General features: G+C 47.1%; 2 protein-coding genes across 2 annotated transcripts in view; one reads left to right on the forward strand and one right to left on the reverse strand.

Annotated features, from left to right (window-relative positions):
• Window positions 1–1129: 1129 nt before the first annotated feature.
• BHLHE41 (basic helix-loop-helix family member e41) lies at window positions 1130–7200 on the reverse strand. The gene is given in 6 exon segments (XM_047741044.1): window positions 1130–4736; window positions 4739–5242; window positions 5710–5821; window positions 6147–6254; window positions 6583–6646; window positions 6798–7200. Coding segments are annotated over 6 exon segments (1767 nt in total). The 5' UTR covers window positions 7187–7200; the 3' UTR covers window positions 1130–4146.
• Window positions 7201–8875: 1675 nt separating this feature from the next.
• The window catches only part of SSPN (sarcospan), a 112055-nt gene continuing 104203 nt past the window's right edge, over window positions 8876–16727 (forward strand). The window contains exons 1-2 of the mRNA XM_047741048.1: window positions 8876–8939; window positions 10501–10600. Coding sequence (XP_047597004.1) covers window positions 10586–10600 — 15 coding nt within the window. The 5' untranslated portion in view covers window positions 8876–8939; window positions 10501–10585. The remainder of the gene's footprint in view (window positions 8940–10500; window positions 10601–16727) is intronic.

Consider the following 16727-nt stretch of genomic DNA (forward strand, 5'->3'; position numbering starts at 1 on the left):
AAGGGTACTTCTTTCTAAGACATATTTAGACACTTTAGAGGACACATGTAACATATTTGAATAAGCTTTCCGCTAAAAAAAATGTAAGGAAAAAAAGAAAAGATAAACAATATGGCACTTGAACATAGAAGCTTCAGTTTTCTGAATCATTGTTTCATGGGGTCACATCCCTGAGGCCAGATAACTTGGACATCACTGGATTCAGAATTTTAAAATATCAACTTTTAAAAGGTATAGTTTGACATTTGTTCGGAGTTTCCAATACAGAATCACTGAACTAGTATGAGCAGCCCAATTATAAGACAAATATCCAACTCCTTTCTAAGAGCCTATTTTTAAAGTACATGCTGAACATGTTTTTTAGTATAAATCTCACAGGAAATATGTGATAATTTTCTGTGTAAATCTTCTATTAAATTCTATGAAAACTAGAACTTAACACTGTATTTTTAAGCCTACACAGTATACCCATTTTGAGCTGATGTAAAGCAACACAGAACAATGGGTATTGATGTGAGGGTCCAGTAGGTTACGAATTTTTGTTTAATGGAAAACACCAGATTGCCATCTGAAGTAAAAGACAATTATCACCATAGTACAGCCAGCTTTTAGCATTATAATGGCCTTCATTGGTTCATGAGGGCTCTGTTCATTTTCGTCTAAAGGCCTTAGTATGTTTGCCCAGCCTTTTCTTCTAAGGATCTCAGATTGGCAATCACCTTCCATGGAGAGGTTCAGAACTGACCTGTGACACATTCAGAAATAGGCTGAGGCTTCCTTTACCTCCTTTTGAACAAAACTTAGGGCCTGCATGGCCAATAACAGAGAACTAAATGAAAAAAAAAAATTTTCACAATGATAGGAAGTAAAACCCCAGTCAAACTTTAAATAGTTATTAAAATGTAGTTTCTAGTGCCTTAGCTCTTTATGGGGAAAAGGCCACTTAGCAATTCAGAATAATGTTTGCTGAGAAATATATGTATGGAAAATCAAGTGGCATAATACTATAGGTATGCTATATGTATACAAGCAGCACTAACCCACGATTGGTATTTGTCTTACATTGAAAAATCACATATATTACAACACGTTTTTGCTTAAAGTTCACCACTGCAGGTATAGGACCATCCTTGTGAATCATTCCTGGAGTCATTACTCCAGTGTTTTAATTCATAAAATAATCAATTACCAAAATAACACATTTCAGATGCCATGTAGACAGTATTATTTTTCGGTTCTGAAAATCTAACTTTATCTTATTACCATGTAAGTACATGGGCATTTGGACTAAATAACTGACCTATAAAATCTGGTCCAACCCTAAGGTTTTTTACTTTATAATACATCTATTGTTCTCCAATTAAATTTGAATCTTTTTTGGTTATGAAACTAATATTATTACAGTATGACATTAAGATGTAGCTCAAAATACTTAAAATACAACTTTTTCCAATTATTCTGAGTTACACAATATTTTTCTAAGTTTAGTAGATTACGATGCTCCAAAATCCTACATGGTTTTCTAATGGTAATTTTTACTTCCTTTGTTCTTGTGGTTTATTTATGACGTTTCACGAATGCTGTCCAATCAAATTCAGTTTATGTGTTGAAGATGCTGTGGTGGTAGGTAGTTTACTGACTGGGGGATGAAGTAGATCTTGGCCTCTTTTGCTAGCTACAGGTAGCTGTTTGTCTGATCTTAGGAGGGTATAGGATAGCTCTGGACTTCATATTGTAAAATGCAGAGGGCTTGACAAATTCATCTCTGAGGTTCCTTTGCCTCCACATTCTAGGACTTGGTAGTTTGGTTGCCATAAGTCAGCAGAGGGAGCACTTTTTCTACATCTTATAAATTTTGACTATTATTTCAACACCTTTCAAAAATCAAGGGGTTTGTGAAGGTTATTGAAAGGAAAAATTGACAATCCTTCCCATATCAAATCACAAATTTGGCCATGAATCTGAGAAAAGCCTACAACTAATTTATTTCTTTTCCTTGAATTCCATGAGTAAGTCCCACAGGAGAATTCTTTTATAAAGGTTAAGGAGCTAAAAATATAAGAAAGTTAAGCACCCCAAAGTGGCAGTGTATTTATTGTAGGATCCAGTGAAGGAGAAACGCCAGACCATCCAAAAGTCTATCTGGATGAGAAGTCAAAAATTAATCAAAATCATGAGCAAATTGGGTCTAACATAAACAGACCACGCAAGGGATTGGTAGGTTTTTCTTTTGCACTTTTCATTGAGATACATTGGAAACAAGTAGGCAGACACAGCCAGAGCCTGAAGGCTTGTAAGAAACTGGAAACGTGTGCTATCAAGCCAATGACAAAGTTGTATATCTGAGAACGTTAATAACTTTCATCCCTAAATTTATAGATATCTTAAAACTAATGGAGCATTATGCCTTTTTAATTATTAGACAATCTCGTATCGTATATTAAAGTTTTTATTCCTTAGTAAGAATTTTAAAATCACAAAATAGTGTGGCAATATTTAGGTAATAGAATTTACGGAGTGCTGAAAATACTAGAATATAAAGATAATTTCTAGTTTATCTTCACATACTAAAATTTTCTAAACCAGCTGGTTTCTTGCAGACGGTATTTATTTTTTTTTAATAATTTAAGACAGCATAAGCTTGTACCAAGCATAAGCATTGTAACAAAAGTGCAACTTTTCAGCAAATCCTCCCCAAAAGATATTTTAACTCAAAATATCATTAGCACATAGTTTCTCCCTACAAAAATAGCATGTCAGACATCATTAATTGGATGTATTAACAACTATGTACATAAGAGCCACCTTGAAGGCTAAGAGTTTAACGTTGTTTAAACACAGCGTTTGAGGCAAACAGTAGCAACAGCAGCAGCAAATGCACCAAACTGACTAAAAGACCCAGATATTTTCTTCACTTATAGTCAGACTGTTGTGTCTCACCCCTTACATAACATTCAAGTGAGATTTCTCACAGTGCTACCTTGGCAACAAACTAAAATATCTAGACAAGGTCTTGGTTTAAGCCTTATTAAAAAAGCTTTCTTTGTGATTATCTGGTATCTGGTTTGGTCTCCAGAAAATACATAGACTTGGAGATAGGAAGGCCTCCCAAGGCTTCATTCCACATCTTTACAGCATTTCCAATCAAAAATGACCAGTTTAATGCTTTCCTCCACTTTTGTTATTTAACAGAAAATAGGAGAAATTATTTTGGATTTGTTTTTAAGTTCAGTGCACATTCCTTTTTTTTTTTTTTACAGCAAGATTATAAAAACTTAAAACATAGTGAATTAAATAATGACAAGGTGGGAATAGATGCACTATATATATATACATATATGTATATGTATATATATGAAACAATGAAATTAAGACACGTCAATTAATTCACGGTTAATTTCTCCATAAAGTGCTAGTAAATGTACCAAGAATGATTCTGGCCTTCCTCATCCATCTCCTTCCCTGACTCAGTTCTGACAATGGCCCAACTCTGAGTCTCTTTAAACAAGAGCAAGTTACTAAGGGATACCATTCAAACCACTTCAGAAGAGGTTGCAATGTAAGTGACTGGATCCTCACTTCTTCCTCTTTGAAAAATATATGCCTTTTAAAAAGCTGAACATTATAAAATACTGAAGAGTAAATTCAATTCTAAAAGATCCTCATTCTGCCTGTGGAAAATCTCCTGAAGCAGGTGGGAGAGCTATGCGGGCATATAGGAACTACCCGCTGGCTTTTGGAGGTCAACTCCTGGGCCACAGTTCCCCTACCCTGGTTCAGTCAGCTCCCCCACGGAGCAGACCCTTCTCCCTCCGGAAATAGGTTCTGCATTTTAAAAAGATAATGGAACGTGGCCTAAAGAAAGGCAAAACTGATTTGGGCGAATTCTTTAAAGAAAGTATCAATATTGCAGAGGTTCTTTTATAGCTGGTGAGGGAAGAAAGGGCCGTTAGTGTGCGGAGGGTGGGGTGGTGAGGGATGAGCAAAACAGGAACTCCGAATGTACACAAAACACCTGTGTTGTTGTTTTAAAAGCCTGTCGTGCATCTATTACACTTCCTCCCTTTAAAACGGTAAGGGTGTTTTACTTATTAATATTATTATTCCGCGAGAACCCTTGTCCTGTCTAAGAAAGGGGGCGAGGATTCAGTGGGTTTCCTTTCCTGGCTGCGAGGGATCTTCCTGAGCGGAGCTCTCCGGGTTCCCGGGCTCGCGGGCGCCGGCGAAGGACAGGTGGGTGCGGCCGTGCGGGTGCGGGGGGTGCAGCGCCCCAGGGGGCGCCACCTCGTGCGGTAAGAGGGTCGCGGCGGCGGCGCTGGCCTTCTCGGGAGGGGGCGACAACACCGAGGACAGACAGGGGAAGGCGGCGGCGGCGGCGGCGGCCGCGGGCGCGGGGATGCCGGGGTACAGCAGTGGGAACGGGGCGGCGGCCGCCGCCGGGTACAGGTACTTCTCCAGGCCACTCTTGTCCAGGAAGGGCTGCACGTAGGCGGCGGCCGCAGAAGGCGAGAGGAAGTAGAAGGGCAGGCAGAAGGGGGCCGCGGCGGCCGCGGCGGCGGCGGGCTGCGCGAAGGGCGCGCCCCCGCCTCCGCCGAACGCCACCAGCGAGCTGAGCAGGGCGGCGTCGGGTCTCAGCAGTGCTGCGGCGGCGGCCGGGTCGGGCCCCAGGAGCGCGGCCGCCGCTGCCGCCGCGCCGCCCCCCAGGCCGCCGCCGCCGCCGCCGCCGCGAGAATCAGCTTCATCCTCTTGGGCGCCGGCGAGTCCTCTCCGGGGGGCTCCTGCTTGATGGTGACGCGGCCCGCCCCGGAGCCCTTGCCCTTCTCACGGTCCGGCCTCGCCTCGGCCTCGCCGCCGTAGCCGCTGTCTGTGTCCGTGTCGTTCTCGGCGGCGAGCTCGGCGCTGGGCTGAGTCCGCTGGATGACCGGCACGCAGTGGGCGAGGGGCTCAAGCTTCTGTCCCCCGCGCTCCAGGCAGGGGGCGGCCGGGGACCCTGCGGGGGCGGCGACCGAGGGCGCGCCGGTGCCTTTGCTCAGAGGAACCTGTTGAGTCACCAGCTGGGGGGTGGGCAAGAACTGGGTGGCCACGGCGTGCAAGTGGTTGATCAGCTGGACACACCGCTGCTCCCTAGGCGTCCAGCTCTCAAACCGGGAGAGGTATTGCAAGACTTCTTTGGCGCATGTTTGAAATCCCGAGTGGAACGCATCCAAGTCGGACTGAATGGGCGATTTCAGAGATCGCTCCCCTAGGACGAGGAAGGGGGTGGGGGTGGGGCAGAGGAATGGAGGCAACAAGAAAAATACCGACGTTAAAACATCTGCTTATCACGTGGGCCCTACATTGACTAAAGTGATCTCGGTTTTTCCTCTGTATTTGGGTGATATAATCCACCGGTTGCCGAGGGGCGGGGGGGGGGGGGTGGCGGGGGTGGGAAGCAGGGGGGCGCTCTACTCCCAACTGAAAAGCCAAAGTGGAGAGCGCAACCGCCACTTTAAATAAAAATCTGATTCCTCTGAGTTCTGCTGAAAGCCTCTAGGATGCTTCGGGAAATGGGCACTTTCCAACGAAGGGAAAGTATAAGCAATTTAACAAATGAGAGTGAGCCCGTGGGCCCGAGGAAGGAGGTGGGGGGTGGGGGCAGAGTCCTAAACACTGCCCCTCTGTGGGCCGCCCGGGTTCATCAGGGGGAATGGCCTCCCTGAACTGACTTACCATTCTGTAAAGCAATTATCTTCTGATGCTGCTGTTCGGTTAAGGCTGTTAAAGCTTTTAAATGTTTTAAAGTTAATTCCAAGACTACCGCTTTCTCCAGATGCCCCAGAGTCTGCAATGGTGCAAAAGATAAGGGGGCACTTGGTTACTAAAAACACATATTTGGCTTGATTGGCTCTCTGCTCAGCACAGCAACTTAAACGAAGACTCGGAAAGAAGTACTATTCCTATACTTCTTGAGCTTTCCAGAAGACGGGTTATACATGACTTCTTGCCTTCAGTTGTGAGCACCTACTCTTGAGTTTGTGGGAAACTCTACACTACAGCACAAGTAGTAAGGCTTATGATATTTACATTTATTCTTCTATCTCTGGGAGTAGTACCAAGCTATTAACACGCCCTTGGAGAGCAGCAAAGAATGAAAATGTGCATCTTACTGTCAACTTCAGATGTTCAGGCAGTAAATCTTTCAGCTGAGCAATGCATTCATTAATTCGATCTCTTCTTTTCTTTTCTATTAATCTGTGCGGTAATTTGTAGGTATCCTTAATATACGACAATCATGGAAGAAAGACAACAATAAGCTACACATTTATTGGATAAGACAATAAGCCCCCCTCCCCGAAACCCCCCCCAATATTATGGGATAAACTATGCCCAAGAACCTTTTGCTCTGGACTGTTCTGAAATGCAATTTGAATTCAGGTGTGATGTTTAATCTCCCCCTGAGAGTATCCAGCAAATCACTTAAAATTCACAGTTGGGGAACCTCAAGGGCTGGAATATATTTGCGGGCAGAGCTTCGCTGTGAAATCAATGGCCCTAATTAACTATCCAAGCAGGTTATGGGGAACATCGGAAACTTACACTTACCTTGCTATCGTCTCTCTTCATGCTTCTTTTGGGCTTACACATATACAAAGAGGAATAGTCCAGTCTGCAAAACAGAAATCAGCATCAGGCACCCATTCGGGGAGGGGCACTGTCCTTGCCCGATCCATACCACTTTCTGGAGAATAAAAAAAAAAAAAAAAAAAAAAATCAAACTGAAGCCTAGACAGATATACGCAAGGGTGCGTGCACCTTACCCTATAAAATCTCTATGTTCCAGTAACTGTCTCTCTTGCAAATGAGGAATTCCTTCGTCCATGTTCAACCGCTGTCCGTTTCCTCTGTTTCGATTTTTGGGGTTCTGTTCTATAATCTGTGGGACGATAGCTTTGGGAGATCTTGGGGGTATCTGTGCGTCTCCAGTCTCTCTCTCTCCCTTCTTCAGTGCAGTGTTGAAAGTGTGAAGCAGTTGGTTCCCCCCCCCTCCCACCGCGCTCGCTCTCTCGCACACACGCACACACACGCACGCACACTCGCGCCGGCCCCACTGCGCTGGTAGTTTGCTCTCACTCCGGGCAGTGTTTGGCCACAGGGCACGCGCGTCGCCGGCCAGACCAGCACCCAGCTCACGTGCGGAACGTACCATCCGCGGTCCAGCCCGGAGGGGGGCGGGGGAGGAGGGGCCGGGCCAGGAGGGGGTGTCGGGAGCAGGCTACGAGGGAAGGCGAGAGGCAGGAGGGGGCGGGGACACCTGATCAGGGCCACCGGAAAGGAAAAACAACTTCGGCCAAGCTATTCATCTTCCCAAAGGCGTTGCAGTCAGCTGGGGGAGGGGGTGGAGGCGCCGGGGGGTGCGGGGCAGCCAGGGCTTCCTCGGCTCGGAAATGCTACTCCCTCAGTTCGTCCGTCATTACGGTGCAGGAACGTGAACGTGGCTTTTTGCTTCGCCACCGACTGCACTGGTGGTTTGGACCAGAGAAAGGAAAGAAAGAATTCACGGTGGGTAAACTTCAGTCCCAAAAGAAAATTTGGAGACTTGTTTGCTCACCGCTCAGTGGCCTGGAGGGACCCCTTGGCCCTGGTTGGAGGTTGCCCCCTAATGGGGCAACTTGAAATCCGTTCCCTGAAAGATTTAAAATAAATGAAAATGTAGTCACTGAGTCAGAACGTCGCAATCCAAGTGTCTTTCGGCGACACGGTGTCCCTGGGCCACCCAAACTTCCCGCAGCAGCCGGAATTGCGGTGCCACTAATCACAGAAGCAGATGACGACGTTTGGGGCCTCTGGTGCTCCCAGAGGAACGCGGCTGGAGGGAGGGGGAAGGTGGGGGGGGCACAAGAGGGGCTACCGTGGAAAAGCAATGCAGCATTATCACTCGCCGGCTGAACTCCGTAGCCCCTCATCGCCTCGGGTGGTGCTGCGTGGTCTCCCACCCCCACCACGTACCCCCTCCCGCCGTGTGATAAGTGACGCCGGGAGTGTGCAGAGCCCACGTTTACTACCGCTGGCACCTCCAAAGCCTCCCTCCTTAATCCTGTTTCCAGCGGGTACCAGCACAGGGCCAGCAACGTGATCCGACCTGCCGCTGCTGCCACATCACTGCGCGGGGAACCCGTGAGCGCGCGCGCTCGCTCGCCCTGTGGCCGCGGCGCCCGGCGCGGGGAAGCTCAAGCCAGCCTGAGCCGGGTTACCTCTCCCCAGAGCCATCCCGGGAGCATGACTCACTGCTAGCGAGAGTTACAAGAGGTGCCCGGAGATGCGCACTGCCCACGCCACCCGGCGCAGCGGGCGACCAGGGGCCTTGGAGGCCGGGGGAAAGCTCGTCCTGCGGGACTCCCAGGGCTCCCGCCCCACTGCAGCCGCTACTCGGCTCTGCTGGGGGCGGAAAGGAGAGAATATATGTTGATTTCTCTTATATAAGTAGATAGATATAAAAATCGCAGTTCTTTCCATCCTGCAGCAAGAGTAAGGTTCACATTCTCCTGGGTTATCCCCGAAACCTTCATGATTGCCAGCGGCGCACGAACCAAGGGGAGAAGTACGCCGAATGAACGCGCCAGGGGCTCAGCTGGGGCTGGGACGGTCGCTTAGCGTACCCCCCCATACCGCCCCCCCCACCGGCCCTCCCTGCAAAGCGCGGGTTCCGGGGACGGATCTGGGTCGCGGGAAGCGGCGGCTGGGAGGAGGTCACGTGTCTGCGGGAGTCGCGTCTCCTCCTAGCCTCCAGGAGCCGCCCGGCCGCGGTGGCGGCGCGCGCTGCTGCAGTCTCCCGAGTCCTGGGCGGAGACTCGCCGCGTCTGGCTTCGTGACTCCCGCGGCGACGGCGGCGGCCCAACTCACCCGGGCAAGAGGAGACGCTCGCGGTCCGTCCACTTCGTCTTGGGAGAGGGCCCTTGAAGGTCTCTCGACTTCCTCAAATATGGGGACGGAGTTTGCACCAAACAGGCAGTTTAATAAGGATAATACTTAGAAGAAGTGATTTTTAAATACTGGTTTTATTTTAACCTCGATTCAACCTCTCTCTTGTTTCCAAGTCATTGGGTGGTTAATTCTCTCTAGTGGGGAGGGCAATTTGATGCCCTCCTAGCGGCATATGCCTGCAGTACTGTCCGCTTGTTCTAAATTGACCCAAAAAGGGGGAGGGGAGGAGGATACCTTTAAGGTGAAACCTCCCTTTATGGTTTGTGAATGTTCGAAGTAAGAAAAGGCTAGATAGAATATTTAGTGAAAATAAGGTCTGGTACACTTCATCTTGGCCTTGTCGGTAGAGCAGACAAGACACAAGGCAGACGTCTGTCTAGGGCCAGCCGTAGGGTCTGATTCTGGCGCGGACTCTAAAACAGTTCAGAAGAGGAGGAAAAGCCAAAGAAGACTAGTGAATCATGGGTGTGTTATTGGATGTACACTTATCGTCATTGGAAGACAGAGAGGCCTGTTGCTGCAAACTAATCCCCTTTTGTTACTACTTGGATCTCATCATCCTGTTCCAAGCTTTCTCACCATGTCCAATATTTTTTGTTCTCTCTTCCACTCCTTTCTTTTTCAGATGCCCAGCCCAAACTGAGGATGGAATCATTTCTAATTTTTGGTTTCCTTTGTGGTTCTCAGTCCTCCTTTTCTTCTGTCTTTCCTTTCCATGCCCACCTTTTTACTCATTTCTCCTTCTTTTCCCTTGTGTTTTCCTCTTCCTACCTTTTCCCCATGGAAGGTCTGCTTTTGTTCTTACTCTACTGTTTTTTCTTTTATCTCTTTGCTTTTTGTCTTTTTTCTTTCATTGTTCACATGGATAACTCTTCTTGCTTATCCACTTCCTATCAGGCATATTTTAATGCCTTTTAATGTCCTTTTGCTGCAAGGAGGGTATGACAATAGCTAATAACTAAGGGTATAATAATAGCTAATAGGTAATAATAGCTAATAACTAATAATGGCATTTATAATTAGAGAACCTGAAAACCACTCTAGGGGCTTTTTGTGTATGAACTCATTAATCTTTTCCACAACCCTATAAAGTAGATCCCATTATTGCCTCCATTCTACAGATGATGGAGTAGATAGGTAGGGCGATAGGAAAAAATGTGCCTATGCTCCCAGAGCAGGATTTAAGCACAGACAGTGGGCTCCAGAGTCTCTGCTTTTAATGATTATTACCCCTTAGTGGGGGTAATAGGGCCAAAGTCTGAATGTTAAGTAGCTGTGTTTTAAGTAATTTACCAGTGTCCGTGAGTGTGGGCATTTGTTGTAGTGTGTGTGTGGTGTGTGTGTGTGGGGGGGGCATTGTTGGAAGAGAGGTTGGAAAGGAGAGATGTTAGCACTGGAATAGATGGCAGAGAAAGAAAGATATGAGAGAAAGAAGGATAGCAGACTTTTGTCAGTGAGTGATTGATTCCATTGGCATCTAGCTCCAAATTTATTGATTTAAACCCAAATCTCCTAATTAATTGTTATAATTTCATACAGATGGACACATGGAAGTACAGTGTAGAAAAGGCTAACGTTGGCCAGCTGTTCACCATTTCCACTGAGCAAACCAAGCCGAACTCTAATGCGAAGACTGCAGGTTAGTAATAGCAACAGTTCACCTGTGGTGAGGTTAGAAAGGGGAAAAAAAATCGCCTAACAAAGGAACAGAAGACTAGAATGCCCTCTTTGGGTATGTTTAAAAATAGGTTGAGTCGTATTTTTTGAGGAAGATTTAATGCTGTCCTGCTGAAAGCCAAGGAGATACAACATGAGCTTGAAACCCCTTTGAGCCTATAATTAGAGAATTTTGTGATGGCTTGCTTTCAATTAAAGATACCCATTTTTCTCCTTTTAATAGGTGAGGGGGAACCTGCTTGAATTGCTTTTCTTTGGTTAAGTAGGGAAATCACTACCTATAGAGACGCTAATGAAAGGCAACACTTATCCCAGTTCCCACCCCCTCCCCCCACCCCCACGTAAGTATTCTGAGCGCTACGCTCATTATATTCACCTTGTGACTTTGGAAGGTCTTATCATGTTTGCCTGCAAAGTCTTGGATTTCCAGCAGAAACTGAACTCTCCTGAGAGGATTAAAGTTTCTGTAGAGAAGAGAGGTTTTCTGCCTCTAGGGTTCTGCAAGCCCTACCAGTCTCCGGGGAGGTGACTAGGGTGTTTTGGGATTCCCAGTCTGATTCAAACTTAGCGGTCATCTTTAATAGCCTTAAAGACCCCAGATCTGCCCCTACTACTGTGAAAATACCCCATTAGTGGGGCAGATGTCTCTCTCTTAATCACCTCTGTTTTGGGTGGTGGACAGAAAATTCACAGTCGCTCTACATCGTTTTACATCAAAAACTGAAATGCATCCCACGAAGCAGAGTTCGTAAAAATCTGAAGTAAAAAGTTTATGATTAATGCTAAAATGAAGATAGGGGGTGGGGCCGAGTGAGATGGTAGAATGGGGGTAAGTAAAAGCTTCCCCTGGAACCCTTTCTCTGGGCACTCACACTGCTCTCAATGGAGAAAAGTCAGTGTGGTCAGGCGCAACACAGAAAGAAGGCCACCTCACAAAAGGATCTTAGAAGGGAGGGAAACCCCAGTGCTACTCACCAGGAGCCAAATATAGCTTTTAAATATTGATAATGCTATTTTGTGAAGCTACCAGACTTAAAATCCCAGAATAGAAGGCTGGGTTTTGCAGTTCCATACTCAGCAAATTAGCAGGAACAGCACAAGTGTCTCTGTTTAATTTGTAAAAGAACTTAAGTCTTTCTGGAGACTACCAATTAATGTGTCTGTGGTTATAAACATACACGTGAATCACATTTTATATTTATGTTAACACTGCTCCAGAAGTTTATACACTTACTCGTCTTTACATAGCACCAAGGAGCAGGTAATAGGAAGTAGAAGAAATGAATTTTATCAGTGCTGAAACCTTGTGTTTTGTAATTATGTGATTAATCACAAACACTTGTCCAGGTTGTCCTGAATTTAATATATGCTTCAAATTCCTAAAGGGATCACATGCAAAAGCCAACCAGGAGAGACAACTACAAGGGGGATCTCCCTGGCTCTCCTCTCCTCAAGTATTTGCCTGGTCTCTCTGGGGGCCCACGTGCTTAAGATTCTAATTGAACCAAGAAAAGTAGAGTGAGGAGCACGTGACAAGCCCATAAGGATTTCGGAAAAGTCCCTGCATTTCTCTGGATTCTCCTGGACTAGCCGGATGGTGGAATCCAGAGAAGCTGCATGAAGATGGAGTCTTTGGACATCTTTCCCCTCACCCTTGTTACAGCTGATGAAAATCTGCAAAAAGTTTTCAAAGAGATACATTCTTATGCATTGTGAAACACAACTGGGAATGAATAAGATGTACTAGACACCCATTTATCTCACCTGCCCGTTACAGGGATGTTCCTTGAATACTGATTTCAGATGGTGTCTGCCCAGCGCGGAGAGCCGTCTGGTCTGCTCAGAGTCCGGTACTTTATAAGGGCAACAAAAAGACTTGCTAGGGAGGATTTAATCTACGCTTAGAACTATCAGTAAAATTTATTTGACAGTTAAAGCAACTTAAATTCGTATCTAATTATCCAAAAAGGTAATATGGTTCTGATATTAACTTATAATCATCCTTGACAAGGAAACTGATGGAAATCTAGACTCGATGTATCAGTTAAGATCTGCGTTTGAGCATTCCTTATAATTTCTACCCAATAACTTCTGCTTACGTCGACGTCCTGTCCTATTACAGGAGTGCTAGAAGTACAGTTTTCTAGTTGAGGGTCTCCAATAATGTAGGGGTTCTTTTAGTACAGAGGGAGCAGGGAATGGATATTGGATCAGCGTGAGCCATCTCTGTGGTGGTCTGACTAAAGGAAATGGCTTGTTCAGGTCCTCTTCTCTTCTTCGCCATTGGGCCTTTTTTCTCTTCTATGCCATATGTGTTGGCAGTGTCCCTTTATTGTATGAGGGTATTTAATATCAATTTCAGAAAATTTTCAGTCTTTCCATCTGCAGTTGCCCAAACTTAACTAGCCCCTTAAGCACATGCTCTTTAACATCTGTATTCTTAAGTGCTAATAATTACAGAAATCTGTGTAAGGAGGGAATTTACCAGGGTTTGCTTTTCCTGCAGAATGCAAACTGCAGTTGCATGTTTTCTGGGAAATGATTGTCTTCCTTTTTATGTAGCGGCATCTGTTCCCTGGTGGTTCTGTCTGCATCGCTCTGCCTTCCGCCCCTGGCATCTGGGTTAAAGGAAGAACCCCCTGAAGAAAGCTCTCTCTGATAGGGTCCACCTGCCTGTAGCTAGGACTTTGCCCTTCATCTACATCCTCTACTTCCAGCAACACCGGCGGAGGCCACAACGACTTTGGGTCAGAAGATTGTGAGTGACTTGGGTTCTTAAATCGATGAGGGAGGAGAGAGAGGGAGGGGAGAGCAGCAGGATGGGAGGTGGGGGGCCAGTCTCTGAGGCTGGATGGATAAGTGAACCCTGTAAGAGAAGGCATCTCTGGGACACGTTAATGTGCACTGGTATTCAGGCGGTTGTCCTGCAAACCTTATTTAGTTCTCTTGACTCCTGGATCTAGGCTCCATCAACTCCACTTTGTAGATGGAAAAACTCAAGTTCAGAGACTTTAGGTAACTTGTCATTGCCGTGTAGTTAATAGTGAAGTCAGGCAACAGAGAACCTGAGGCCTGAGGTGTGCTGCTGGGCCATGTCCCCAGAGTTCAAGATTCTAATGGCCATCTTCTCCCCTCAACCCTGGAGGGGATCCCCTCACCCCAGCCTCTACCTTCCTTGGTGAAGCCCCTCCAGGTCATGGGAGCCATTGCCAGAGGCTGGTTAGGGTGGTTGAGAGATGACGAAGATGGTAGGATGAGGCATTCTTGAGCCTGTGCATTGGCGTCATGACACCTGACTTGGAATTTTGGGTGGATCTCCGTATAGACAGACACATGGATGAGAATTGTGGTTTGTCCATTGGAATGTTTATGGTGCTGTTAGAGGCTGTGCACTGGGATGGGCGTTAGGGATTCCATATTGAATCTTGTCTTCAGTGACCTTACGATCCAAAAGATCATAATTTGTTAAAGAGGTGAGATCCCTAGGAAAGCCGAGTAGTTACCCTCAAGCCATTGCGTGTCCCAGAGGCAGTACTCAGAAACCTCCGTTGTGGTGCGTGTGAGATACACTTGTAGCTATGCTTCTCTTGTAATGCACTTTAGAAATCATTCCAGAAAGTATGGTCAGTGACCTCAGCCCATGGGTAAGCCTCTTTCTGTAATCAAAACACTTCTTGGATGGAGAGATGGGCAGGGAAAATGCTGTCTGCCCGGCCCCCATAAGCTGTGCAGTGCATCCTGACCCTCCCCCGGTTTGGTGTGCCTCCCTGATATTGGTGGGAATGCCCTTCAGCACCACCCTCTGCAAGGACGTGCACCTTCACGTCATGCCCTTGAGCTACTGTCTGCGATTTGTCAGCGTGCATGACCCGTCTTGTGACCCTCTCTCCGTGTGGCTTAGCATTTGAACTTGCTCTCTTGGTAATTGAATCTAAACTTCGAGTGTGGATTAACATTTGGTTTCCCTCCTTGGTGCTCCACAGCCTCTGGAGGCTATGGTAGGAAGCTCCTGCTCCATCCCAGCCCCTCAGCCCTCACCCCTGACCCCAGTTGCTTGCTCATTGCCCCAGATTGAAATTTGGACACAACTTGGCTTAACTGATTTTGTCTGCTCCAGAGTAGGCTAGAGCAGTTTAAAGATGGTGATAACTCATTACAGTGGCTCATAACCTCCAGGATAAAAGGGCACATCCTCTTTACCATCATGCTGTCCACTTCCTTAGTTCACTTCTTGGCCTTGGCTCTTCAATCTGGAAAGGGGCCAGGCTGGGCTGGCTGTTTGGGGCAGCCCGATGTCCACATCCCTTTCAGCTGTATGGACCAGGTGGCAAACTTAGCAGAACTGCCTGACCTTAGAAACAAAAACTTCGTGGACATTTTTGATCCCTTCATCTCCCTCACTCCCCCCATTTAGTTAATAACAATGTCCTATACATTCCACTGCCTAAATATACATTGAATCCATCCTTTTTTCCCCATCCTCAGTTCCTACACTCTAGACCAAGGCCCCCCTCCCCACATCTCACACCCAAATACTGTGAGAACTTAACTGCCTACCAGTTGGGGTTTAGAAAGGAAAACAGAAACTGCCTTATATAGCTAAGGTACGAGGGACTTAACAGGGGAGATTAGAAGCAGGCATAACCTTTGGATAAAAAAGCTGGGATAATCAAGAGTGCAAAAAAACTGCTGTTGACCTCCAAGAAATGTTGACAGAAGCTTCAGGGAAAGCTTGGTGCCATGGAGCTCAGCTGCCTGCCTCGCTGGAGAGGCTGACTTGCAGGAGCTTGTCTGGAAGCTTCTGTAAACCTCACATCTGCACACAGCGGCCACCACAGGAATATGGTGAGTCTTTTCCATTTTCCACATCTTGCACGGGGGGCCTCTTATGGGCACAGTCTAAGCGGGAACCCTGCAGGCAAGGGCTAGGGGAAAAGTGTCCTTTCCAAGTTTCTCCCCTGGGACGAGAGCCAGGAGTAGACAGCAGGCATCTCACACTCCCATACCCGTCGTGTACAACCGCCTTCTCCTCCACACCTATGTTCGCTCTTAGGTTAGGACCAGAGCCATATTGCTGTCCGTCTCATGCCCTTGACCCAAACCCTTTGTTTCCCATTCTCAGGAAGCTAAATAAAAACAAAAACTTCTCAGTGGCCGGAGAGACAGCCCCCTCCTGCCTCTTCAGTCTCACCTCTCGTTTCTCTTTCTCTCTTTCGCTAACCCAGCGTACCAGCGTCTTTTCAGTTTTGTCTTTTTTCAGCGTACTGCACTCTTTCAGGCTCTTCCCTCATGACCTTCCAGCTGACTGGAATGCTTTCCCCCCCACTTCTCCAATCATTCAGCTCTCTTTCACCTGCCAGTCCTTCACATGCCATCAGAAGTATCACTTTCTACAGGAAGCTTTCTCTGAGTTCCTAGAGCAGGTTTGTCTCCTTGTGTAAGTTCCTTTGTACCTTCTACTTCTCGTTTGTAACATTTATATTGTTGGAAAGACTCATAAGACGTTTCAGTGGCTGTATTCCCCATGAGTCTGTGAGCCCCCTGGGGACAAGCCCCAGGTTGGGCCTGCTGTGTCTCCAGTGCCCAGCACAGCGTGAAGCACAGAGCAGGTGCTCAGCTGTTTCTTGAGTGACTTCTGCAGGTGCGTCACCAAATCATCTATGACCTGAAGGCTTGTTCCAGGGAAAGGCTTGCTGACAAGTCCTAACCCAGCCACAGAGCCCTGGAGGAGTCCTCATGCCAGCTGCACGTGGGGATCTAGTGTTGGCTCCTGCGTCCCTTCCCCCCACTAGGACTTCCCTGTATTAATGTGGCTCTTGTGGGCCTGAGCACCCTCCCTCCACCTGGGGCGCGGTGAAGTTCTTTCTTGGCCTCACTGGGCATGCGAAGACTCGGAAGTAGAGCACACGAAGGGTCAGAAAGTGCTCCTGATGTAGCAGGAAACCCCGGAGCCTGGCAGGGTCTCTAGTGGGGCAGACCTCTGGCATCGCTGTTGCTCACTGTGCCAGGGTGGACGTGTTCTGGGCCGGGAAGGTGGTGGGCGAACTCTGCCGGTGTGCTCCCTAATGGCCGTGGGACGCTGGCATTTC

The sequence above is a fragment of the Lutra lutra genome, chromosome 8 (genome assembly GCF_902655055.1).
Source record: "Lutra lutra chromosome 8, mLutLut1.2, whole genome shotgun sequence".
Lineage (NCBI taxonomy): Eukaryota > Metazoa > Chordata > Mammalia > Carnivora > Mustelidae > Lutra > Lutra lutra.